A 25,022-nucleotide genomic window follows, 5' to 3' on the forward strand; every position below is an offset into this window, starting at 1 on the left:
TGTCCACACAGCCCTTTAGGGAATTCTTTCCAGTTGTGTGGAACTCAGTTCAAAACACACTTTTACTATGTGTCTGTGTGCATGTGTGCTAAGTCGCTTCAGTTGACTCTTTGTGACCGTAGGGACTGTGACCAGGCTCCTTTGTCCACGGGATTCTCCAGGCAAGAATGCTGGGGTGGGTTGCCATGCCCTCCTCCAGGGGAGCTTCCGGACCCAGGGATCGAAGCTGTGCCCCCTGTGGCTCCTGCATTGCAGGCAGATTCTTTGCCACTGGGCTTCTAGGGAAGCCCCTATACATGCATACTGCATGTCAGATCCTAAGTCTGGTTCTGGTGGTATGAAGAAGGTAAGGAGGGCAGCTGTTCAGGTTGTACATTCTATAACCCTAAGGGGCACAGAATCATGTATCTATTAAGTTCTGTTCCTGCAGATGCTGGAAGGTGACTTGAAGAAGACGGGGTGGCTGTGATGTCAGTTAGACACGGTTTCTTCCCTCAGTGAGCTCACCATCCGGCAGAGAGTAGGGCTGTAAGACACTGGAAGATCACAGGCTAGAAGCTGGAAGAGCTTCTCGCTCTTTTAAGAACAGGCTACATATATAGTGTTAGATAATGGTGGAAAACAACTTTGGTGCACTCTGGTCTCCTTACGATTATTGCTGTGCGTGTGCGCTTAGCATGTGCACGCTCAGTCATTCAGTCGTGTCTGACTCTACGACCCTGTGGACTGCAGCCCGTCAGGCTCCTCTGTCCATGGGATTTTCTAAGCAAGAATACTGGAGGGGGGCACCATGACCAGGGATTGAACCTGGCTCTCCTGTACTGCAGGTGGATTCTTTACCGTCTGAGCCACCAGGGAAGCCTGCTATTATTGCTAGTTAAGCACAAAATCACTGCAGATGGTGACTGCAGCCATGATATTAAAAGACGCTTACTCCTTGGAAGAAAAGTTATGACCAACCTAGATAGCATATTCAAAAGCAGGGACATTACTTTGCCGACTAGGGTCCGTCTAGTCAAAGCTATGGTTTTTCCTGTGGTCATGTATGGGTGTGAGAGTTGGGCTGTGAAGAAGGCTGAGTGCCTAAGAATTGATGCTTTTGAACTGTGGTGTTGGAGAAGACTCTTGAGGGTCCCTTGGACTACAGGGAGATCCAACCAGTCCATTCTGAAGGAGATCAGCCCTGGGATTTCTTTGGAAGGACTGATGCTAAAGCTGAAACTCCAGTACTTTGGCCACCTCATGCGAAGAGTGGAGTCATTGGAAAAGACTGATGCTGGGAGGGATTGGGGGCAGGAGGAGAAGGGGACGACCGAGGATGAGATGGCTGGATGGCATCACTGACTTGATGGATGTGAGTCTGAGTGAACTCCGGGAGTTGGTGAGGGACAGGGAGGCCTAGCGTGCTGCGATTCATGGGGTCGCAAAGAGTCGGACACGACTGAGCAACTGAACTGAACTGAACTGAAGCACAAAAATTCCATTCTTTTACCATTACCAGGATCCATTACCACCTCCCACGGACTCCCATGACCCAAGTATCTTCCCCCATCAAAGGAACGCCTTCTCTAACCTAAATAGGAAAAGAATCTGAAGGATATATCTGAATCACTTTGCTGTATACCTAAAACTACCACAACATTGTTAAAAACAACTATGCTCCAATACAAAATATAAGTTGGAAATAAAAAAAGAACATCTTCTCTTGTCCTTATATTCCATTGCCCCCAGTCAGGACAAGGCTATTAGTATTCATTATTCTTAGGAGTGAAAAAGTGAAAAAACAAAATAACCAAGCTGACTCTGACAGACGATGTTTCTTCCCAATCTCTCCAGAGGCTACCCTGGGGCAAAGCTGGCTGTGCCCAGCTTAGACTTGGGGCATCTAACTGTGAAATTTATGGCTTCAGAACCCCTGCCTCAACCCCTATTCATAACCGCCAATACCTTTCCTCCTGCATCTGAGATAACTTCCCTGCGTGATAATAATTCACCCTATGCTCCAAGCAGTGCCAATATCACATACGTTACTTTATTATTCATTCATTGGTTTTCCAAGGCAAGTGAAAAAATAATTTAAACCAATTATATGTACAGAGGCTTGGTTAGTTTTCCCAATAACTTCCAGAAAGATCCCCATCCCCTTAGATGGCAAAGAAGGGTTACATTTAACATCTATACAAAACTCCACCTATAAAAGTCACATGTGTAGAAAGGTTTCTTTATTAAGCATCACGTCTGGGGAATGGGCAGGGGTCGGGACGGAAGGCGGAGGAGCATGTGCAGGGTGGGGTCCGCACACACCTGCCCGGGCTAGTCCTGTGCAGGGGGAGCTGGGGGCTGGTGGGGCTCAGGTGGTCTGCAGTGGGGTCTCCAACATCTCCATGAGGAAAGTGTCAATGGGTGTGTCCCCGATGAGCTTGAAGAAGAAGAGGTGCTCCAGGCACTTCAAGCCGATAGAACGCAGGGCTGGGAGGCGCAGCAGCAGCTTGGCAAACCTGTAGGGAAGCGAGGAGACCTTAAGAACAGGGGGCCAGCATGCACGGGGCAGCTGCTGGCGTGAGGCCGCTTGTTTGGTCTTCTTGACCAATCTGTGGTCAGAAGAAAGAGCCTGAGGGAGGAATCTAACATGGCCGGAGAATCTCTAATCTGGGGGAGCCTCAGAAATAGGCTTGAGGTCTCATTTAGCTTCTTTAGATGGAAGCTGGATCCTGTGACCTCTTGAGCAGTGCTCGACTTCTGTGGTCAGAGCCCAGGATTGCCCTCAGCACCCCCATTCATGGCAGGTGAGAGCTAGTCTGCTTGTGATGACTCACAGCACCAGTCCTAACCACAAGATGTTCCTTACATTCTTTGCGCCCAGAGATCCCTGGGATGATCTGCCCAAACACTTGGAACACAGCTCACAGATGTGCTGAACCCACAAGGTTCGTCACCATCGGGGAAGGTGCTCCAGGCATTCAGGCCATTGGAGCGCAGGGCTAGGAGGTGCAGCCACAGCTTGGTAGGCCACGCATCAGGCATTGCAATAGGCCCTGGGAACCAGGGGGAGCCCCTGCTCTCAGGACCAGCAGTTCTGATCACCTCACCAGGCTATGCATTTCCTCACGACACCCTTACCTTAAGCAATGTGACCTCAGTGTGCCTCAGTTACATTTTTGCTACCACTTTATAACCACTTTGTAATCAGCTTCTTAGTCTATTGCTTACCTTTGTTTTATTTTTTGCCTAAGAAATGTGGCTTTCTTTTTAAAAATTTTTTTTTAATTTATTAAAATATAGTTGTTTTACAATGCTGTGTTAGTTTCAGGTGTGTGCAGCAAAATTACTCAGTTATGCATATGTATACATACATGTATATTCTTCAGCTTATTTTCTGTTATAGATTATTATAAGGTATTTAATCTAGTCTCCTGTCCTATATAGTAGGTCCTTGTTGGTTATCTATTTTATATGCAGTAATGCACATCTGTTAATCCCAGACTCCTGATTTACCCCTCCTCCCCTTCCCCCTTTGGCAACCATAAGTTTGTTTCCTACATCCATCAGTCTATTCTGTTCTATAAGTTCATTGGTATCCCTTTTTTAGATTCTACATGTAAGCGGTATCATATGCTATTTGCCATTCTCTGTCTGACTTACGTCACTTAGCACGATAATCTCTAGCCACCGTGGAGAACACTATGGAGGTTCCTTAAAACACTAAGAATAGAGTTACCATATGATCCAGCAATCCCACTCATGGGCACGTATCCAGAAAAAACCATAATTCAAAGAGATACATGCACCCCAGTGTTCACAGCAGAACTATATACAATAGCCAAGACAACATAAATGTCATCAGCGGAGGAATGGATAAAGAAGACGTGGTACACATGTACAACGGGATATTAGTCAGCCATAAAAAGAATGAAATAATGCCATGTGCATCAACATGGATGTGTTTACTAGTTAGGAAGAGAGGCAGAAAGGTAATAGTAGTCTCTGACCCTCGTGGGCCCACAGTCTGTTAGGGGAGATAACACACACATGCACGCACGCACTCACACTTACTCACACATGCCTCCCTCATATGTGCACACACACACCCTCATCACTCTCACTCACAGATGTGTGCACACACACTCACTCACACTCTAACCCACCCTCGCACACAGAAGCTTGCACACACACATATTCCCCTCCGCTCTCATCTTCCTTCACACACTGGTACAAACACTCAGGCACACAGGCATGTGTAGACACACTCACACTTTTCTATAATTAAAGACCTTTAGTTGCAGGGCTCAACAAAGGGAGAGAGACTAGCGTGTGAAGAATTAGCCTCCTTCCTACATGTCCCTCAATCAAGCCACGTTTCCAACCTGCTTCTGTGGCCGTTCTTCATCTCTCCAAGTCCTTTTTGCCAATGAAGCTTATTTGTAATGTTATTTATGATAATGACCAGAAATTAAATAACTCTACTCACAACTTTCAATAAAAAGGACAGGAACCAAAATCATGTTAACCACTACAGCCTTAAATCAGCAACTTCTGGTTGGGCTGGATCTTCCCTGGTGGTCACAACATTATTTCATGAGAAATTTTCAAACTGGAATCTTGATACTCCTTGAAAATGCATATAGGCCTATATTTGTGTCAAAAGAAGTTTTAAAGAAATGTGGCAGTATAAGAAAAATAAAGCAGCACCATCTTAAGGGGTCAGAATTACCTTCCTATATGGAAAAATTAAAGTTCTATATCAAGGCCAGCACACACCTTCAAAATGTTTGATTAGGAAGCTTCTGAGAGCATCTGAATGGTGTCACCATGCTGTGAAGAGGCCATCAGACAAACAACAAGCGGGCTGAGCTCCTGGTTGTGGCTCCGAATGGAAGTTTTATGGAATTAAGCAAAGGAAAAGGCTTTACACTTCTTTATAAAGTGTAAAATTAGACTGAGATTATCTCTGAAAGTGTATTTTTTTTTTACTCTAAAAAGGCCAAAGTTTTACAATATGTAAAATACTAAGTATTTTAGGTGCAAACTATTATACACAGAATGGATAAGCAACCTACTGATTAGCACAGGTAACTATATTCAATATCTTCTGATAAATCATAATGAAAAAGAATGTGTGCGTATATATATATATATATACACACACGTGTATAACTACAATCACTGTGCTGTACAGCAGAAATTAACACAGCGTTATCAATAAAATACATTAAAAAAAAATGCTAACCATGCTGTTACATGGCTGTCTGCTGTCTGCCCCAGGTTTAGAAGCGGAGATCAAGCCTGTAGAAATAAGCACACTCACTAATAGAGCCACCGGGTGGCAGTCACATTTCTCGCTGACAAGTCTGGCAGCAAGGCCTTTGAGGGTCCCTGCGGTGTGAGAGAGAGAATGTTCCTGCAAGCTCTGCCCTCTCCTGAGTTTTGATCTCTGCTTTCTGGCTAGAGGAAGCAGAACTTGGCCCTGCAAGGTGTACTTCTGAAAAGTCTCCACCGAGGGGCAGCCCTCCACCACCGAGAAAATGGCCATGACAGGCCCTGCGTGCCAGGAACATCGTCTGCCATTTCACAAACCGGAGGTAAGCAGCCTTTGACACACTTCCTACCTGGTTGAGCCAAGTAACATACTGATGGACTTTCTTGGTCTCAGGGCGATCACTGTCTGCCCAGGCTGTATTGGACATACCAGACGTACCCTCTGCACCCACTTCCTGAGCCCCCAGGCCCTGCTTTGGGCCAGGCAACAAGTGTCGGCACTTCTCACTCGTGCCTGGAGGCAACTCAAGCCCCTGGCAGTCCCTTTCCTGGGAAAACAGGCAAGTTCCAAAGTTTTCAAAGTGACATTCATCAGAAACAACCGAATGTCAACCACAGGGCAATGACTAGACACATTAGGGTCCATCTATCCTCTGAAATATTACAAAATCACTGAAAGCAAGAATTTTGTGCTAAGGGAGGAAAGCAGTACACTGAACCAAATGATTTCAGATCTGTAACTATACATTTCTAAGTATACATATATGCATAAATGAAGCTACTAGAAATATACCTCTCAAATTTACAATCAATATTATCTGCTTAATTTTTTAATACATTCATTTTTAATACAGTTAATGAATTTTTTAGATACTTTCATTTTTAATAATAAAAATAAATACATTTTAAAATACATTTTAGATACATTCCTTATTCAAAAAATCATGCTTGGCTTTTATCAAAAAAAAAAGTTTTCTTTTTTAAAGAGGAAAAGGATGAGTATGAGCTTTCCTAGTTCTAATGCCTGGCACACAACATGTGCACACACACACAAAACCATGTGTGATGGTGCCTCACAGCTGGGAGATCCAGTGAGTGTCACCAGCATTCTGGTGAGTTTTCAGTCAGCTCCTAAGGGCCAGAGGCTGAGCTGATGTTGGCAGCCAGGCCCTGCTTGCTGGGTAGTTTTTTCAATCTTACCCATTGCAGGTATAGGAGAGACTCCAGGCACCCACCGAGATCCACTCTCCCCTTCTTTCTTGGCATCTAGCTGCGTACATTCTCCAGATGAGCCGTGTGACCGAGTTTTAGCCAATGGAAGTGAGGGAAGGGAGATGGGCCCTTTCCGGGTCAAGGTGTTGCTCGTAGAGTCTCACCTCTGGGCCCCTCCTCTTCTGCCCCTTCAACCATCAGCGTACAAACACAACGTGACTAGGGGACCACGGAGCCCCGAGAAGGAGGAAACCTGGGTTCCCGAGGGATGGCGTGGAAAACAGTCAGTGCTCTAGACTGATTATCCACCCAGGATTGACTGGTGAGGAGGAAGTACATTTGTGTTCAACTACGGACATCGGGAAACCTGTTGTCACAACTTACGCTCCCTAACACACAAGGCCTGCACATTTATTGTACCAACAGGCTAGATCCCACTCACTCAGACTCATTCATTTCCTGTGATAAAAAAAAAAAAAAAAAGCAGAGCTCAGCCTCTTCTAGACAACTGATTGTGGCTTATGATCCAGGAAAAATGGGCTAATAAAAATCATAGGGGAATAAAAGTCATCAGTGAGAACTGGGAACACATAATTAATTCTAAAAACAAACTAATGCCTTTAACGGAGTTGATTTAGGTTTCATTTGCAGTTTTCCGTGAGATTGGTGATCTTTTTCTCTCTTTTTAACTAGAGTTAGCAGAGTAAGGAAACTTTTATTCAGTTGTACTTGGGGAAAACATTTGGGAAAAGTATTCAACGACTCAGGAATACTGACAGATGGCCTCAGAGACCTTCTGACCCGTGTCCTCCTTTTCAGACAAGAGGTTCAGACGCAGGACCTTGCCAGAGCCTACAGATGGCGCCCTCAGGGCCAGCGGTCACCCCTCTTGGCTGCCAAAGCCTGTACCTTCTACTGCAGTAGGGCTCTCATTGGGGCGAAGCGGAAAGCAGTGCAGTCACATTGGAGAACACAGGCTCTTTGAAATCAAACACACTTGTGTTCACAGCTCACTACACCATGCACCAGCTCTGTGACCCTGGGCGAGTTCCTTACCCTTTCGGAGCCTTGAGACCTCTTTAGAAATTAGAGATAAGGACTTCTCCAATTATTCACTCATTTGCATGTTCACTCAACATTTAAAGATGAGTATTATTTGCCAAGAATGGTGATAAGCTCTCGAGTGCTCGAGTGATGCCGCAGTGGTGAGTGGTGGATATACAAGAGAGACAAGACCTCCAGTTTCATGAAGCTAACGTTTGAGTAACTGTGAGCTAGTTGTGAAAAACTCTAGACAGAGCGTGCTGACCATCAGCCATTCACCAATGGCTACGTTGTTCACATTCTTTCAGGACCCCCTCACCTGCCTGGTTGTTCTGGATACTTTTGCTTGGTGTAGGCCTCGAGGGTGGCATAGACCTTCTCTCGCAGAGTCTCTACCTCAGACGGGTTGGAGAGACCCTTCGCATCTGAAAAAGACAGCTGATTAAACCTCTGGTTACGCACCTCTGTGGAACACCCTGATACAGAGGCTGTCCCCATGCATATAGGCCACCTCCTGTAGAGTTACTAGAGACACACCGGACGAGGGGCACTGTGAAATACACAGAGCTGGTGCTTTGTGCCTGCCAATCTACCCAATAAACTCTTGAAGCAAAGGTACCCAGCGCTGACTCCAAGGAGGAGAGTTTCCTTTTATCTGGGCCATTGTGCATATACAACCTTTACACATTTATTGAGTGTTTGCTCTGTGCTAAGCACGGGCTGAATGAAAAGACAGGGAACAAAACCCAGACGCAGCCAGGCCCTGCTTCCACTAACCGATCACCTGACTCAAGAGACGAAGTGTGTGCATCGGTCACTGTGTAGTTCTGAACACTCATCTTTCCGGACCCTTGGCGGCCTCTGGTGAGAGCTGAGCTCTCGCTCCTCCTCGCAGTGCTTTTCCTCCTTGAGACCCCAGGACGTCATTCTCTGGTTCTTCCCTGTCTCACCCACTGCTCCCTCGCAGGCACCTTGGCTGTTTCTTCCTTTTCTGCACAACTTCTAAATGTGGCCATGCCCCCGGACCCAGTCCTCAGCCCTCTGCTCTGCTTCTGCTTCCTCCCTGGATGGGTTCGCACCAGCCTCCCTATACTTTCCACGCTAGGTATAGGCTGACAGCTCTCAAATGTGCATCTCTGGTCCTGCCTCTCCTCTGAACTCCAGAGTCACATGAATAATTGCTTCCTGGACAGCCGTTCTTGGACATCTACATCCATCTCAGAGTTTCATGTCCAAACACCTGCTTCCTAGCCACCCACCCTTAGAACCTCCGCTTCAGTCAATGAAAACTGTTTTCCAATTGTTCAGGAAAACAAAAATATTTAATGCCTCTCTTTCATATCCTAGGTACAATCTATCAGCAAAATCCCATAAGTTCCGCCAAAAAATATATGCAGAACCTGACTACTATTTTTTTCGTCTCGCATGGAAGTAGTTTACTTAAGGCAGTGACCAAGGGAAGAGGAGGGAGGGACCGGAAAAGAAAAAGCAGGGAAGGAAGAAAAGGCAACACAAGAGCACATGACTGGACTGATCACGGCCATGGGCAACCGGGACTCAGTCTCACAGGGACCCTCTTAGAAGGCATGTGGAATGTGCCGCAGAATTGTCTACCAGGGAAGGAAGATGGAAGCACTTATTTACTCACTAGCTTCTGTCACCCCCTGGAGAACCTGACCATTTTTTACCACCTCCTTTACTATCCTAGGCCTCTATCATCTCCCACCTTCCCCACTGACCCCCAATGTGCACACTCCACGCCCGTTTGAGACACTTTTCAAGATGCCTCAAGGAGCAGAGGCCATGCAGAGGCGACTCTGTCCTCCCCACGGACAGGTCTCCTGGCCCTGCCTCCTCCCCTCTCTGTCTCAGCCGAGCTAGAGGGCCAACTACCATCAGAGCGCTGGGGGCTGACCAGGGAGGAGGGCAAACAAGACGCTGTCACCTGGGTTAAACAGCACGATGGCTCGCAGGCACCCCAGCTCTGACTTATCCATCTGCATGTCCTTCATTTTGGAGACCAGCTCAGTCAGAACTCTGTTCACAGGAAACAATGACAGGTAGTGAGAAAATCACGAGCAGCAGACCAAAAGCTGATAAAATGAATGCAATCAGTATTTATGATGTACCCACCCCGCCCACATTTTCCAGTCAATGGGCCAGGTACTAGGGGCACAGAGATGAATCAGGTGCAGTCCCTGATCTCAAGGAGCTCTCAGTTTAATCAAAGCAACAGACACAGAAACAGCACATAGCAACAACGCCAAGGCAGTGACCGACATAATCAGAGTCCCAGGAGGAGGCAGGGAACTCAGAGAGGGGGCTGCAAAAGCAGCCGAGAGGTTTTGGAAATTGGTAGAAATGCAACAGGCAAAGCAGGCTTTTCTGGAAGAGCGCAGCAGAGGATGGTGTTCACTGACACAGTAGAAATCTCCAGGCACCATCAAGAGGACTAAGTTCACTGAAGACCACGTGCGGAACATGTTGTGGGAAAAGGCAGGGAAGGAGTAGAGACATCTTAGATCGACATGCATATGGCCCTGGAAGATTGTTTATGTTGGGGTTGGAAAGGGGCCACAGGTCCCCAGCACTAAGCTCACCCTTCCTTTTCCTAGTGCGTCTCCATCCTGTCACCCCAAGCCATTCATCTCTACTCCTTTCTCATCTCCTTAAATCACCTGGCTTAATTTCCCTGAGGGCACAGAATCCCAGGCTGAGGCCATTGCTCCCTCAGCAGGCTTGCCCCAGAGAGATGGAGGGTCCAGCAAAAAGCCTAGCTCATCTTTCCTGAACTTCTAAAGTCAGATTCTAAGCCTTCATTCCTGTTCCAGCCCTCTCGGATAAGCAGTTCAAATTCCCCACCCCTACTCATTCAGTCATGTCCAACTCCAGAGACTGTAGCCCGCCAGGCTCCTGTGTCCATGGGATTCTCCAGGCAAGACTACTGGAGTGGGTTGCCATTTCCTTCTCCAAGGGATGTTCCTGACCCAGGAACTGTACCCAGGTCTCCTGCATTGCAGGCAGATTCTTTGCCGACGGAGAAACAGAGGAAGCCAGTCTTACTAGGTGATGTTAGTAACACTGTCTCTTCCTTGGAAACCGATAGGTTTTCATCTGCCAGTAACTCTGCTGGCCTCTGACTGGCTCTGTCTCCTTGAATCAACATTTCTTTTAATCACTTTCTCATTTCCCAGGTTTATGCTTTCATGTGCTTAATGGTCTCTGCTTCCAGCCATATATGTACAGCTGCTTGAGCTATCCATTCTAAACACAGACATGCACACACAAATACACACACACACACACACACACATGCTGGAAGCAGAAGAGAGCCACCTGTCAAAGATGGAGCCAACCCCAGCGCTGTGGGCACTGCTTCGGTGGACGTGTAATCCCGTGGCCAGAAGGATGCCATCCTGCACAGAAACCGAGCGGTGGGAAAAGGAGGCGATCAGCAGCTCATTCCACCCTGCAAGGATAAGGAGGTGGCCTTGAGGGAAACCTGACTGCACTCTCGCTTCATGGATAGTCATCCAAGGCATGTATTATTATCCTTTGGAATAAAAATAGAATCAGAAAACCAGTTCCAGACAATACTGCTAATTAGTGAAGAAACAAATGATACGACTGGGTTCTCCTGACTTGGGGCTATGCCCATCCCTCAGTCTCCCCCTATGCTGCCTAGAATGGCAGCTTGAGAACAAGGACTCTTTATTCCCCAGTCCATCAACAGACATGGATCAAACACTTAACAGGTAATAGTCACGATGTTAGCTGCCGTGGTGGATAAAGCAAGCATACCTTGCAGTCTCTGCCCCCAGGACCTGACAACCTAGTTTTATTTCTTTGGCATTGTCTAGTATCACCCAGCATGGCATGAAGCTTTCCATCGACACTCAGGGATCGCTCATTATTTGATAGGAATGAAATGAGTGCACTGGCTTCCAAGGCTCAGCCAATCTTCATGAAATTTCTCTGCTGGCTCCGTGACACAGAGGAGCTTTGACGTATGTCAACTGCAGTGTCCCAGAAATGGGAGGGGAGAGAGGTTACAACACGTAGAATATTAAAATAGGAAGGGACCCTGGAATCCACCTAGTACCAGTCTGAGCAAAATCTTTGGCTTCCCTTAGTTCGTCTGTGAAATGGAATATCTCTATTTTCCAATTTCATAATAATAATGAGGCAGAGCTTCAGATTGGCTTCAGTAAAAACTATTTAACTCTCCTCAAAAATTAAATGCAAATTATAAAGGCTATGTAAAATTTACATGGAAAAATAGTTCTTTCCTGGTCACTCTAAGGATTCTAGGAAGCAGTTAAAGAAGCCCAACGGACAAAAAAGTCTCTGCTTCTTACTAACTTCCCTCTTTTTTAATTTTTATGTGTGTGTTTAAAAGTTATTTTTCTCTGATAATAAAATGCATGTAGAAACTAATACAAATTTCATTGTGTAAAAAAATTTAAATATCAAAAAAGAAAAAGTCTTAGTCATCCATTAACAAATTGTTTTGTTTGGGAATGAAAAGTTTGGGAGAGGGCCATCTAAATTTAAGAGATTGTAAGTAATATAAAAAAGAACAATCTCACGTAGGGTAATCCTGTCTCAACAAGATGTACCAGCTTGGATGGGTTCAACTCCATCAGGTCACTTGTTTTAGAATCCCAAGGGCAAAATGGCAACCCACGTGCTTGTCCCAAGAAAAAAGGATCCTTAGTATCACTTACCTGCCCGGAGCAGAATGACCTGGTCCTCCAAGGTGAGGTCAGAGAAATGGGGAATACGCTTGGCCCATTCAACGAGAGTAAAAAGCTGCTTATCAGCAGCATGACATATATTGGTGACAGGGTCATTAGTCTAAAAAAAGAACAAAGTAATCTGAAGGGGCAGATTCTAAGACTCACACACATCCCTTGCCCATGTCTAGCCCCATCTAAGATACGGCAGCTGGATGGAGATCTAAGGCCACCTACCGAATTCTCCGTGTTCATGTCACCATAGGATTCTGTCTTTGGTTCAACAGCAAGTTCAGCTTCCAGAATCCTCTCCACGGGCATATCTTCATGGCCGCTATTGGCACACTCTGCCTCACTCTCAGCCCGCTCCCGGCTTCTCTGCCTTTCTTCCTGCACAGCTGGCAGCGACAAGGATGTGCAGGTGTTACCATGTGCCCAGGACAACAGTGGGAAATTTAGTTACCTCCCTAAGCCTCCATTTCCTCATCTGTAAAATGGGCACCATCATGGTAGTGAATCAGGACATTGTCCTTTTAACAAGAAAGCAGAGTTTTGCTTATGCCTCTGCAGAACTGTGGGGTTTTTAGTCCATATTCTTTCCAGTTCATAATGATGACCTCTCTAAGAAGTATTCATTTTAAGCTTTAATTACCTCCAACTTTGCCCTTTCTTTAAATGAACCACTGTCTCCTCGCATGCAGTGTGCCATGTCCTTTCCCCACCTGCTACCTCTAATAAACTATGAGCACGCAATAGTTAAGCAACAAGCACATTACTCTAAAAACCCCCTCTGTCAGATCCTATGCGTCATCCTTGGCATTCACGTCCCATTAGGTCTGCCCCTAGTGCACCAGCCTGAACACAACATCACCTGATCTGACTTGTCAGGGAAGATCTTTAGGGAGCCACGCGGGCATTTAGTAAGCAGAAGGGTGGAGGAATGTCACCTAGATGACATTTCAGAATCAGTAGATGATTTAGAGGGTGAGGAAGGGTACACAGGCAGAGGGGGAGGCTGGAATTTTCTCAGATTCCCAAAACTTAGGGTTTTCATCTAGAACCTTCTGGGTCTGTGCATGAGAATATCAGCCAATATTCCCCAATTCTGTCCTCTTCACTGGGAGGACAGTCTCTATGAGGTTGGTTTCAATTCTCTCAAAAGCTTTAGTTTTCATCTTATTCCCAGTAGCAATAAACAGAATTCAATATTAGCACACATCTTTTTAAATCCCAAGAATCAAGAAAAGTATACTCTAAACAGTGGCTAAGCAGGACCTCAGGGATAACTCCTCCATCAGTGACTTCTACGTCTCATCCCCTCTCCTTCCCTCCCCGTCATCCACTTTCCCAGGCACCTCCTACTCTCTGAGGGCAGAAGGAGCTGCCGAGGCTGCAGCATGAACGGGGACTGGCTGCTGGACATTTAGTTTGTCACGCAAGGGATATTATCGATCTGTCAAAGTAGGTCAGAAAAGAGTCTGCCTCACAGACACAGCTGATACATCACAGTCTCAAATAGAGACGCACCAGGAAGCCTCAAGATGAGAATAATACTCAGGGGTTGAGAGGGAAGGAGGGTAGGAAGGAAGGAGTAAAGGAAGAAAAGGAAGAGAGTCTAAAGCAAGGGATTAAGAAAAAGAAGAAACAGGAGAGAAAGAGAACAAAGACGAGAAAATAGCAGAAGGGCAAAAATCATGTACTTGGAGTCAAATCTTTCTCAAAATGGGCCTGACCATTTCCTAGCTAGTAGCATCAGACATGTTACTCAGCCTACAAAGCCTCAGCCTCCCTATATGTAAGGTGGGGCTTGTAGCACTTAACCTAGATTGTTTTCTGAAGATTAAACGAAGTAATAATTTAAAAGTTAAAAAAGTAGCGTTTTCCCTCCCCTTGGTCTCTCTTTACACTCTTGGACTCTGCTCTGGTCCTCTCTCTATCCTCTCTTTGGACCTCATCCTCTCTCTCCTTGTTTCTCTTTTCCCCTCATCCTTTCTTTCTGTTCATCCTGTTAGCCCTCATTCACTGACAACATACAGAAACTCTCATATGTGTTTTTATATTCAGTTGGATTTGCTGGTTAAAAAGTTGAATGCTTCTTGTATTAATTTTTTAAGATAGGTTAATGGGCTTCTATTTGTCTTAATTTGAAAAGATGGGGAAAGCAATAAAAGTTCCTTTTGTGGTGCTCAATTGATTTCTTCTATAGATTTGTAACACTCAAGGAAAATAACTTTCAAGCTTCAAAGAAAATAACCTTGGCTTCAGGGAATTAGATCCTAATTCCAATCCTGTCATTAATTGAGTGATCTTTTTCTATTCATTTCTCTTTTTTTGTGCCATGAATCTTACTGTCGTCAATAGGAGTCCAGTATCTCTGGTTGAAGGACATTCTCTATGGACAGACATTTTGAGCTACTGCTACTCCATACATCAGGCTACATTTAGGGGACAGAGGGATCTAAAACAGGATTATTCTTGAGTCCAACATGTATCTGTTGAGATGTACTAAAATAGCCAAAATTTATCAAGCTCTTTCTCTATGTCAGAATTGCGCTCAACGTTTTTCATAGATCATATGTCATTTAACCCTCTGAAGAGCTATCAACCACAGAGAAGTTAGGTGACCTGCCCAAGATCACAGGGCTAGAAAATGATGAAGTCATCATTGTAGATAGACCTAGGCTGGCGGTCTGAGCCTACCTCTAACCCCTCTTTACTACCTCCAAAGCTGTAGGCTGATTGGCTTAATAAACCCACAAGGATATCAAATGCTGCCTAAATTGCCTCAAAATAATCCATTCTCTTACTACCCAAACCACATCATATGACCCCAAATTGTGGAAACAGACTACCCCAGAACCCTGACTGTTTGGTGGCCTGGATGCCAGAGGGTCCCAGTCATACAGCAGCTCTGCCATTAGCTTGCTATGTAAGCTTAGGCAAGACTCTAGCCTCTCAGAACTCCCGCTTCTTCTTTCAGAAAATATATGTGTTACATCGGACAATAGCAAATGTCCATTTCAGCTTCACCCCAGTATGTACCCTGATCCCAGACAGGTGAATTCTGAGCCAACCTCAGTTTTATCTCTTTCTATCTGTCCAACTCTCTAGTAACATAAATTCCATTGTATCACTCAGTTATCTGTTCCAGAATTTTATTATTCTTGTCCACAAGAAGGTGTATGAACTGAGCCCTAAATTTTGCAGACAAAGACCAGAAATGATAGTGGCAAAGGGAAGGCTGTCCAGTCACTTTTAAAAAGTGACATTTCATATAGTGGGATGAGGAATTGATTCATTTCTTTGCCTTCTCTTTGTCAGGGTAAATAGTATGAATTCCTTTAGTAACTTCCCAAACAGCCCTTTTCCACTCCTAATTTTTAACGATTCAGCGTTTCATCACTCTTGTTTCACCACATTATTTTTTTTAATTCAGGAACCAAAACTGGACCCAATTTTCTAATAATGAATCAGAATACTAGGTGTAAAAGAATCTAGAGCCTATTATACAGAGTAAGTCAGAGAGAAAAGGACAAATACCATATATTAACGCACATATATGGGATCGAGAAAGATGGTACCAACGATCCTACATGCAGGCAGCAAAGGAGACACAGACAAAGAACAGACTTTGGGACTCAGTGGGGGAAGAGCGTGGAATGCTTTGCGAGAACAGCATTGAAACGTATACATCACCATGTGAAAACAGATGATCAGTGCAAGTTTGATGCATGAAACAGGGCATCCAAAGTCAGTGCTCTGGGATAACACAGAGGAACAGGGTGGGGAGGGAGGTGGCAGGAGGGTTCAGGATGGGGGGTACATATGTATACCTATGGCCAATTCATGCTGATGTATGGCAAAAACCATCACAATATTGGAAAGTAATTATCCTCCAATTAAAAGAAATAATTTTTTTTAGAAAAAGGACAGCCCAGGCTGTTATAATCCACATGTCCCTGTTTGACTTACTTTTTTAAAATAAAGAATCATATTTCCCATAGTTTTCTCCGTGAACCACACTGACCCTAATTGAGCCGGAAATATTTAGGTTGAGTTTTGAGAGACAGAATTAGACTGTGAAGCAACAGAATCAAATATAGGTGATTCTCAGTCATTAGTAATCACACTCTATGCTTATAGGAGACACACTTTGGGGTCATTAATTTAATTTTTTGGCTATCACAGTGGTGGAAGCTACAAAGAGTGAGTTACCAATTCTATCCTGGTGAAGAGAAGACAGTCTCTACCATCTGATTTTTCGCATCACATGTTCCAGTCTAGAAAATCGTTGACCCCTCTACAGCAAGTATGACACAAACATAAAGTAGACACCCAGTTAATACATGATGAATGAATGACTGAGCAAATGGATCATTTAGAAGCACCTGAATTACTAAAACATCTGACTCCAATATTTAGTTCAAACCACTCATTCATTCTCTCAACAAATATTTCCTAAATATCTCCTATGTGCTAGTCCCTGGTGATACAGCAGTAGGGGGTAGGGAGGCAGGAAAAATACCCCTGCCTTTTTGGAGACAGGCAGTAGACAAAATTTAAATATGTGTCAGATAGTAATAAATGCTATAGGAAATAAACTGGGAAGTATTAGGGGCGGTTGATGTGATATGAGTCAGTCTAGTCAGGCAAAACTTCAAGAAGTTGACAAGCAAAGATACAAAGGAGAAGTGAGCCACACAGACACCCGGGAGAGGGCAGTCTGAGCAGACAGAATAGTAAGCGTAAAGCCCTGAGGCTGGAGCAGAAAGACAGGGGGTAGCCAGACCAGGTACAGACTTGAAGTCATAACCAGGATTCTGCCTTTTTTCTAAGTAAGAAGTGAAGGCACTGGAGCGTTTTGGTGAAAGAAAGGCTTCTCCTGACCCACTTGTTCAAAGACTCACTCTGGTTGCTTTGATAAGGAGAGACTGAAGGAAGATAAAGACGGAAGCAGGCAAACTTCTTAGGAGGCTATTTGTATTACTACAAAAAAAAAAAAAAAACCCAAACAAACAAAAAAACAGTGGCTTGGCAATAACAGTAAAAATGGTGAGACACAGAAAGATTCTTAACACATTTTGAGAAAGAGACAAGATTTCCTCACCCATTGAATGTGGTGCATGAAAAAAAAAAAGAGGTGTTAAATGGCTTTTGATCTGAGTAGCTGAAAAATGGCTATTTCCTAAAATGGGGAGAACCATATGATGAACAGGCTGAGAGGGCAGGTTTGGGTCTGTTAATTTGAGACTCTTGATAGATAACAGAGTGAGAGTCCATCCTTAGTTCCATAGTTGCTTCTTGCCCTGGTAGGAGAACAGATGTGAGATGAGCTCTGAGCTGGAAGTAAGAAGTTCCAGTCTCTGTTTATCACCTATCCTTGGGACCTTGGGAAACTCTCTCCACCAATCCAAGTCTATTTCCTCAGCTATAGAATGGCTAGGTAAAGAAGCTGCCTGCAATGCAGGAGACCCAGGTCCAATCCCTGTGTTGGGAAGATCCCCTGGAGAAGGGAATGGCTACCCACACCAGTATTCTTGCCTGGAGAATTTCATGGACAGAAGAGTTGGATACAAGTCAGTGACTAACACTTTCACTTTCAGAATGGTTAGGGTTACTAAGTTATTCTTAAGGGCCACCTCCATCCCAAACATTCTAAGAGTGCCATTTTTTCCTTGCTGGTAGGATTCTTTCCTATAAAAGGTCCAAACCCTTTTTCCACCGGTCCTTTTAGCCAGCTTCCCCTCTCCTCATAGAAGAGAAGTTCTTTAAGAATAAAGAGTCACCTGGGAGAGACAAAAAAAACACTTTGTTCCCATTTCTGAGAGGCTCTTGACTCTTGAATCTATTAAGATTTACCATTTACACCCTGTACCTCTTGAGTTCACTAGCTAATTAACTTCTTGATTTGATTTATTTGTGTTACTTAATGGAAAGAATTTTTGATCTTGTAAATAAACAGAAAGCATGCTCAGACTTTTTTTCCCTACGACAACCCAGCTAACCTACTCTGTAAATTTGAAAGACGTAACATTTTAAAAGTACACAATGATGATCCCTCTGAATGAGAAGGCTGTCTGATTATTGGTAATGCCAATAATCCCCAAAGACTTTGGAATACACCAATCTCAGAGGATTTATAGCAAACCAAGGTTATAAAAGCCCAGAGAGATTAATTAAACCAGCAGGCTTCCCCAGGGTGAGGATTAGAGGGGAGAGTCAGCTGTGCCCAGAAGGTCAGTCTGATGCTCCATGGGGGCCAGCACCCTGAGACCTCAGCTCTAACACTGCCTGGATATTGGAAGAGGAAGAGAGTGGGTCCTGTGTGGACCATCATCTGAGGTCCAGGACGGGTGAGAATGGTGAAGGAAGATGCTCCTGCTCGCTTTGCTTAGGGATACACACTTACCAGGGCAGGAGGCCTCCGATTGCAGCACTTGAGAAATCATGGTTCCCAAAGTCATTCCCTCCTCTGCCTCAAACTTGTTCACACAGTCCAGCCTAGCAGGACTCTTTCCTATGTCTTGCACTTGCTTCTATATGCAAACAGAGTGGAGAGCAGGGAAGCGGGAAGCCTTACCTTCCCTCTTCATGCCCATGACCAGGCACTTCTGATAGCGGCAGTACTGACAGCGGTTGCGCTGACGCTTGTCAATGAGGCAGTCTTTGTTATCCCGACACGTGTAGATGAGGTCTTTCCTTATGGTTCTCTTGAAGAATCCTTTGCAGCCTTCACAACTGTACACACCGTAGTGCTTTCCTGGCCAAAAGAGAAGGACATTCCATAAGTTGTCTCTGTGTTTATCTGGATCTTTCACTCAAAAGAATCTCTTGGCTCTTCCTGGAAAAACTAGCACATCACCTCGGCAATGGGAACAAAAGCAAAGACTGACTAGCGGAGAATGCAGGCTTGATGACAGGAACCACACCAAGGCAGAGGAAATATGCCCTTTCTTGTGTCTCCCCTCTAGAAGTAATTCTCTGGAATCACTAATTCCAGGGAATGTTATTAAAACAGTCCTGACCTAAGACTTCGCTTCCATTTATTTAACAGGTCATTTCTTATGTTTAGTTAAGCAAAATGTTCTGCCTTCATTCAAGACATTAGTGTTCATAAAAAATTAAAATATCTACGACTGTTGTGTATTATCTAGCAGGGAAATAACCTCAGTCTCACTCGTATTTCTCCATAACTGAAGTCCGAGGACTTAAGAATCTCTCTTTGAACTATTATCCTTTATCATAAACTACGTACAAGAAACTAACTTATACATTTTTCAAATATTATTGCCTATCAGAGGAATAAACTGTTACATGATCTTTACGGCATTGCATGACATGTAATCTTGAAATGTGACATAGAGATCTTACGGAAGCTGCTTTTACTTGATCCAGGATAATCTGTTACCTCTTTCATTGCCCTTATTACCTGTTCCACACATCCAGTTTTCCATGACCCCAGCCAAGGATGGCTGATTTGTGTCAGGAGAGCCACCTCACACAGGACCACACAGGCATCAAGAATCAGTCACCATGGACTTCCTGGGTGGTCTGGTGGCTTACGACTCTACTCGGAAAGCAAGGGGCCCGGGCGGGTTCAATACTTGGTCAGGGAGCTAGATCCCATATGCTGCAACTAAAAAAGATCCTGCATACCACAACTAAAAGGATCCCACGTGCCCAATTAAGACCCCACACAACCAAAGAAATAAATATTTTTAAAAAGGAGTCTTTCTAGGTAGACGTCTTCCTAATACTACACACCAGGCAGCTGTGCTCAGTTGGTTGAAATTGTGAGACTTGAACAATATAATGAGACAAATTATGCAAAACAAATTTCTGTCTGATTCTTGAGTGTGACATGTGATGCAGTTTAGCTATAGACCTGATATGACTTTCTAATCTGGTGAATCTGAAGTCCCTGAGAACTAACCAATGTTAATATCTGGATCCCAGGAGCTTATATTTCAGAGGAAGCCACTTTAAGGTGCAATGGTGGCTAGAGATAGCCTGCTTGATGAAGTTAGTCTGTGTCTAATCAGCTGACTGCACCGATTTACTGAACTCATAGAATAACAAATAATGCTCTCAGCTCTGAAGTATTTGTCATTAAGAAACATGGGACCAACTTATCATTTCCATGGTTCTCCCACACATGAATGAACCACCCAACTTCAATTAAACCATAGCAGAAAAACACTCTCTATCAGGGTGTGGCTGGAATTCTGTTGCTATGGCAATGGCCAAATCTGCCCAATTTGGGAACAGCTTTTTGAGAACAAGCAGACACTACCCATGTAGCTAAGCTCCAGGCACTGGGAACTTTCAATGGAGTGACATTTTGCAGTGACTTTACCGGCAATAAAAAGCAGAGAAAATATTGTCAGCCATCATAGACAGACATAGAAATCTTCCTCATCTTCTCTTTCATCAAGTCAGAGATTCAATCATCATCAAAACTGTTGAGATGGGGAGTAGAGGGGCAGGAATTTTGGAGAGGTAGGGAAAGAAGTCACGAAAGAAAGAATTTGGGCAAAAGTGGAAGAAGATAAAGAGAATAAAATCAGGGAAAACAATAATTTCCACCCAGGGAAACATGTTAAAAGCCTAGAAGGTTGTAGAGGGGAATTTGCTAAAATATCAAAGGATTTCTCTTTGTTGGAAACATTATAGATAACTTTTTTAGTTTTCACTGGTAACTTTCTAGTTCTCCCATATTTAGTACATTAAGATATTATTTTTAGAACTATAAAAATAATTTTTTAATTAAAGAGACTCTAGATTGAAATACTTGGTCATCACAACATTAAAATATTATTTTTAGAATTAAAAAAATAATTATTTTAGTTAAAGAGACTCTAGATTGAAATACTTGGTCATCACAACCATTTCTGTATCCCAGATACACACGCAACACAGTAATTCCAGGGAAGCTTCCTGAAATGTTTCCTATTAATCTATCTACCTAAAGTGAAATCACACTTTAAATTCATCAAGACTGTGGTGACAGAAATTTACAGCCTGGGCCCCAGCTTGGATCACCGTAAAGGACTCTTTTTTTCTTCTTGGGTACAAAGGAGCCAAGTAGGAGGTAGAACAGGTGTCTCCGCTGGGACCTGCGTTGCATGGGGCTCTTGGGAGGGGTGTCTGCCTCTGTACGTACCTGAGGATCTGTCCCCACAGATGGCACAGATGTGCTTAACCAGAGACCCGGGGCTGGTGGATGGGCAGTTCATGTGTCCAATGCCAGGAAGCCCTGGTAAGGGCTTGATGTCCTCTGAAATGCTGACACTGTTGACCACATTTAGCTTCAAAAAAAAAAAAAAAAGATACAATAAAACAGAGCCAGAGTAAACCCAGACCCCAAGGCAGAAACTAACAAGGCCTTCCTTGGGGGAAAAAAGCAGGTTCTATTTCAAGAAGTAGTTTCCAAGTACAGAGTGTCTAAAATTGCGTACGAAGAATGTGAATTTAAGGGAGAAAAAGAGTAACATAGAGGAACTAAGTCATTTCTAAATGCCAAAACCTAAACTGAAAATCACAACACATCTACATCAGAGCTCTCAACTTTAACTCATTTTACTCATGTATTATTTGAGCTAGAAATCCACACTGAACAGCACACTTAGGACAAGTCTGTGTATTTCTAAATTTTTTATTAACTACCTCTTGTCTATTCAGCAGCGCTCCAAGAGGAGATATGGCCCTCAGGCAAAAGACTGAGACTCTGAGACAACCAAGCAAAATATGCAAATTCATTTGTCTAGAGAATCAATAGACATTCACAAGCACTCATTATGTCAGGCTCCACGCCAGGCTCTGTAGTACAAAGGTAAGTAAAATGCACACCTAAGATGTTTGCAGTAAAATGAACGAGGAGACATGTGTGGTGGTCATCTCAGTGAGCCTACTTAAGACACTAAGCCAAATGCCCCAATCACTGCAGTAGCACTAAAAATTAGCTTAAAAGCCCCGATCATACTTTAGAACTTGTCTATAAGGAAAAAATAACCTCCATGGAAATATAAAATTTTTAGCACCAAAGAGCAGCACTTCCCAGTACCTGACATCAACCCAGCACGTGGTAGTACGTTAGGAGGAAGACGGGCCTGTAGGCTGGACAGCTGGTGTTTGTCAAGTGGGGTAGAAATCAAGCATTGTTCTCACCCAGGCTCCAAGGACAAAGCTATGGCAACAGCTGAACTCTGCTAAAGTAGAGAGGTAAGGTGCTCACTCTTGAGATCAAGGAAGACTTCCCTGTCTGCACATGTGCAGGAAGGCTCCTTGGGGTCAAAAGGGAGGGGGCTCCATGGGCCGCACGCCATGAAAAGTGTGAAGTGCGCCCTCTGCAGTGGGATCCATCTTAGCACAAAGTTGCGAACACATCTTGGGGAGCTTCCTAGGAGCAGTCAGATATGAAGAAAGTAAGATAATTGGCCAGTGTAAACAAAGACACGCCTCCCAGGTGGCGCTAGTGGTAGAGAATCATTCTGCCAACGCAGGAGACAGGAGAGACATCCCGGGGTCAGGAAGATCCCCTGAGGAGGAAATGGCACCTCACTCCAGTATTCTTGCTAGAAGAATCCCTTGCACAGAGGAGCCTAGCTGGCTACAGTCCATGGGGTCACAAAGAGTCAGACATGGCCAAGCATCTGAGCGCACGCACAAAGACCCAGAAGGACAGTCCTGCATAAGTGATTTAAATCACCTCTTTCCTGCTCTGCTCCTCATTCAGGATGCCCACACTTGTCCCCAGGTGTGTATTTCTGCCTAGCTTCAGACTTACTGTGCTCCTGCTCACTAGAAAGGGTGCTCATACTCTTTCTTTCTGGGTGTGTATTTCTTCCTTACTTTTGTCTTAAATAAACTGTTTTTCTGTGTGCTCTCCCATACATGTTACGCTGTGTCTCTAATAAACTTTGTAACTACTTTTAAGTTTTGCCTCCATGAAATATTCTTGCTTTCCAACAGGGGAAAGAGCCAGGGCCACTTTGCTTCTAGCTTCTAATCCCCGGTTGGCTAGGATTCCTGGTTTTCATCCAGGTTACCCGGGTTCAATTCCTGGAGCTAAGGTCTCTTAGCAAGATCATTCATCGTTATCTCTCTGGAATCAGTAGGGAATTGGTAGAACTGAATGGCTCAAAAAAGGAACATTGTGTGATGCCTTTCCTTACCCCTTAGCACAAGTTAGCATTAGCTCCTCACCACCACCAACTCCATGTCTCTTGGTGCTCTAATGGAGATGACCGAGGAGCCACTGCTACCTGTTTTCTATTCATCAAAGAAAAGTTAAATAAACATACGTCCGTCATCAATCAGCAGCATTTCTGTACCATGGGTGCAGGTCAACATTTCAGACACTGTGAAGGGAAATATAAAATCTAGATCTGTCTCTCACTCCTCTAAAATGGTCACAATCTCAGTGAGGAGTCAGAACACACACAAACACTAAGAACACTTCCAAGTAAATGCACACAAAGGTGATGCTGAGTTCACATGCGCTCAGGTGCCTGGTGGCAGCAGCTGGTGAATGCCTGGGGGTTTTAGGGAGGGCCCACTGACTTCTGCATGGTCTATATGAATTCTGAGTCACACTGCCCAACCGAAGTGACTGCAACTCCAAACTGAACCAAAGGTAGGGTTGTCTTCTCTATTCAAGGCCTTTGAAACACAAGAAATGATCAAAAAAACATAAAATATAACAGAGCCTGAGTGAGGTTCCTTCAAAATTTACTATCTTTTTAATTCACTAAACAAATATTTATTGAGCAGGAGGTGGGCAGAGGTTCTGGATTAAATGCTGTCAGGGATGCCAAAAAGAAAAGATAGCGTTCAGGGCCTTGCTTTGAAATCAAAGTCACCAGGAATTTTTAAAAATTAATTTGTGTGAGAAATGAAAACACATATGTGATGAGAGAATTCTCCCTCCTCTTCCTCCTCCGCCCTCCTTTTTGTACAAGGCTAAGACAAGATATCTAGAATGTATGTTCAGTAATTTTTTTCTTTTGGTATAATACAGTGGTTCTCATTGCCAAATATACTCCTGGGAGCTTTGGAAAAAATTTAATTCCAAAGTCCCACACCAAGAAATGATCTGAGGGTCACTGGCGCTGGCATTTCTTTAAGTTGATCAGATAATGCTAATGGCAGTCCAGGGTTCCAAAACACTGATGTAGAGGAGAAAACTTGCTTTGAAATCACACAGCCCTGGGATTGACTCCCCGTCTACCCTTATTAGCTGCATGACTTCAAAGAAGTCTTGGATCCCAGGTCAACATCCCTCCTTATTTATCTTCCTTGACCTTCTGTCTCCTTGTCTGTAAAATGAACATAGTAATACCTAACTTACAGAGTCACTGGGAGGATTAGATGAGATGATAATGTAAAATGCCTGTCACAATGCCTGGTACACAGTAGATGTTCCATAAATTAGAGCTCTTATCATCCCAATAAAATCTGGTTAATTCAGATTTTGAATGTTTATTATGAACCAACATTCTGCTATGTGCTAGGAATTCTGAGCATCTCAAGGAAAGTTAGATCCATCCCACGAAAAGGAAATATTTTAGAGAGCTCTCTAACTGACCTATGTCTGCATATCCTGAAATGGATAATAAAGATCATGGCAATAAGGAGGAAGACAGTATCACCTGGGGCTCAGGAGACCCTCACCCACCTTCCCTTCCCACTCCCATCTCTAGTAGGACCAGCTCCACCTTCTCCAGTCTGCAGTGATCACAGAACAGTAATTATTGTTCTTGCTACTCAGTGCTA

The 25,022-nt window shown here is 44.1% G+C and overlaps 1 protein-coding gene across 4 annotated transcripts in view; it reads right to left on the reverse strand.

Annotated features, from left to right (window-relative positions):
* Positions 1 to 2,207: 2,207 nt before the first annotated feature.
* The window catches only part of RXRG (retinoid X receptor gamma), a 52,953-nt gene continuing 30,138 nt past the window's right edge, over positions 2,208 to 25,022 (reverse strand). For 2 of the 4 annotated variants that reach the window (XM_069547639.1, XM_069547666.1), the window contains 8 exons: positions 21,412 to 21,556; positions 18,829 to 19,008; positions 12,486 to 12,646; positions 12,240 to 12,369; positions 10,849 to 10,981; positions 9,458 to 9,549; positions 7,832 to 7,937; positions 2,208 to 2,498 (listed from right to left, as the gene is read on the reverse strand). In XM_069547639.1, the coding sequence (XP_069403740.1) occupies positions 2,351 to 2,498; positions 7,832 to 7,937; positions 9,458 to 9,549; positions 10,849 to 10,981; positions 12,240 to 12,369; positions 12,486 to 12,646; positions 18,829 to 19,008; positions 21,412 to 21,556 (1,095 nt within the window). In that variant the 3' untranslated portion in view covers positions 2,208 to 2,350. Of the gene's footprint in view, positions 2,499 to 4,758; positions 4,813 to 5,227; positions 5,284 to 7,831; positions 7,938 to 9,457; positions 9,550 to 10,848; positions 10,982 to 12,239; positions 12,370 to 12,485; positions 12,647 to 18,828; positions 19,009 to 21,411; positions 21,557 to 25,022 lie in introns of all 4 variants that reach the window. The other 2 variants (XR_011248132.1, XM_069547650.1) reach the window with 2 other exon arrangements.

This window comes from Ovis canadensis, chromosome 1, assembly GCF_042477335.2.
Source record: "Ovis canadensis isolate MfBH-ARS-UI-01 breed Bighorn chromosome 1, ARS-UI_OviCan_v2, whole genome shotgun sequence".
NCBI lineage: Eukaryota > Metazoa > Chordata > Mammalia > Artiodactyla > Bovidae > Ovis > Ovis canadensis.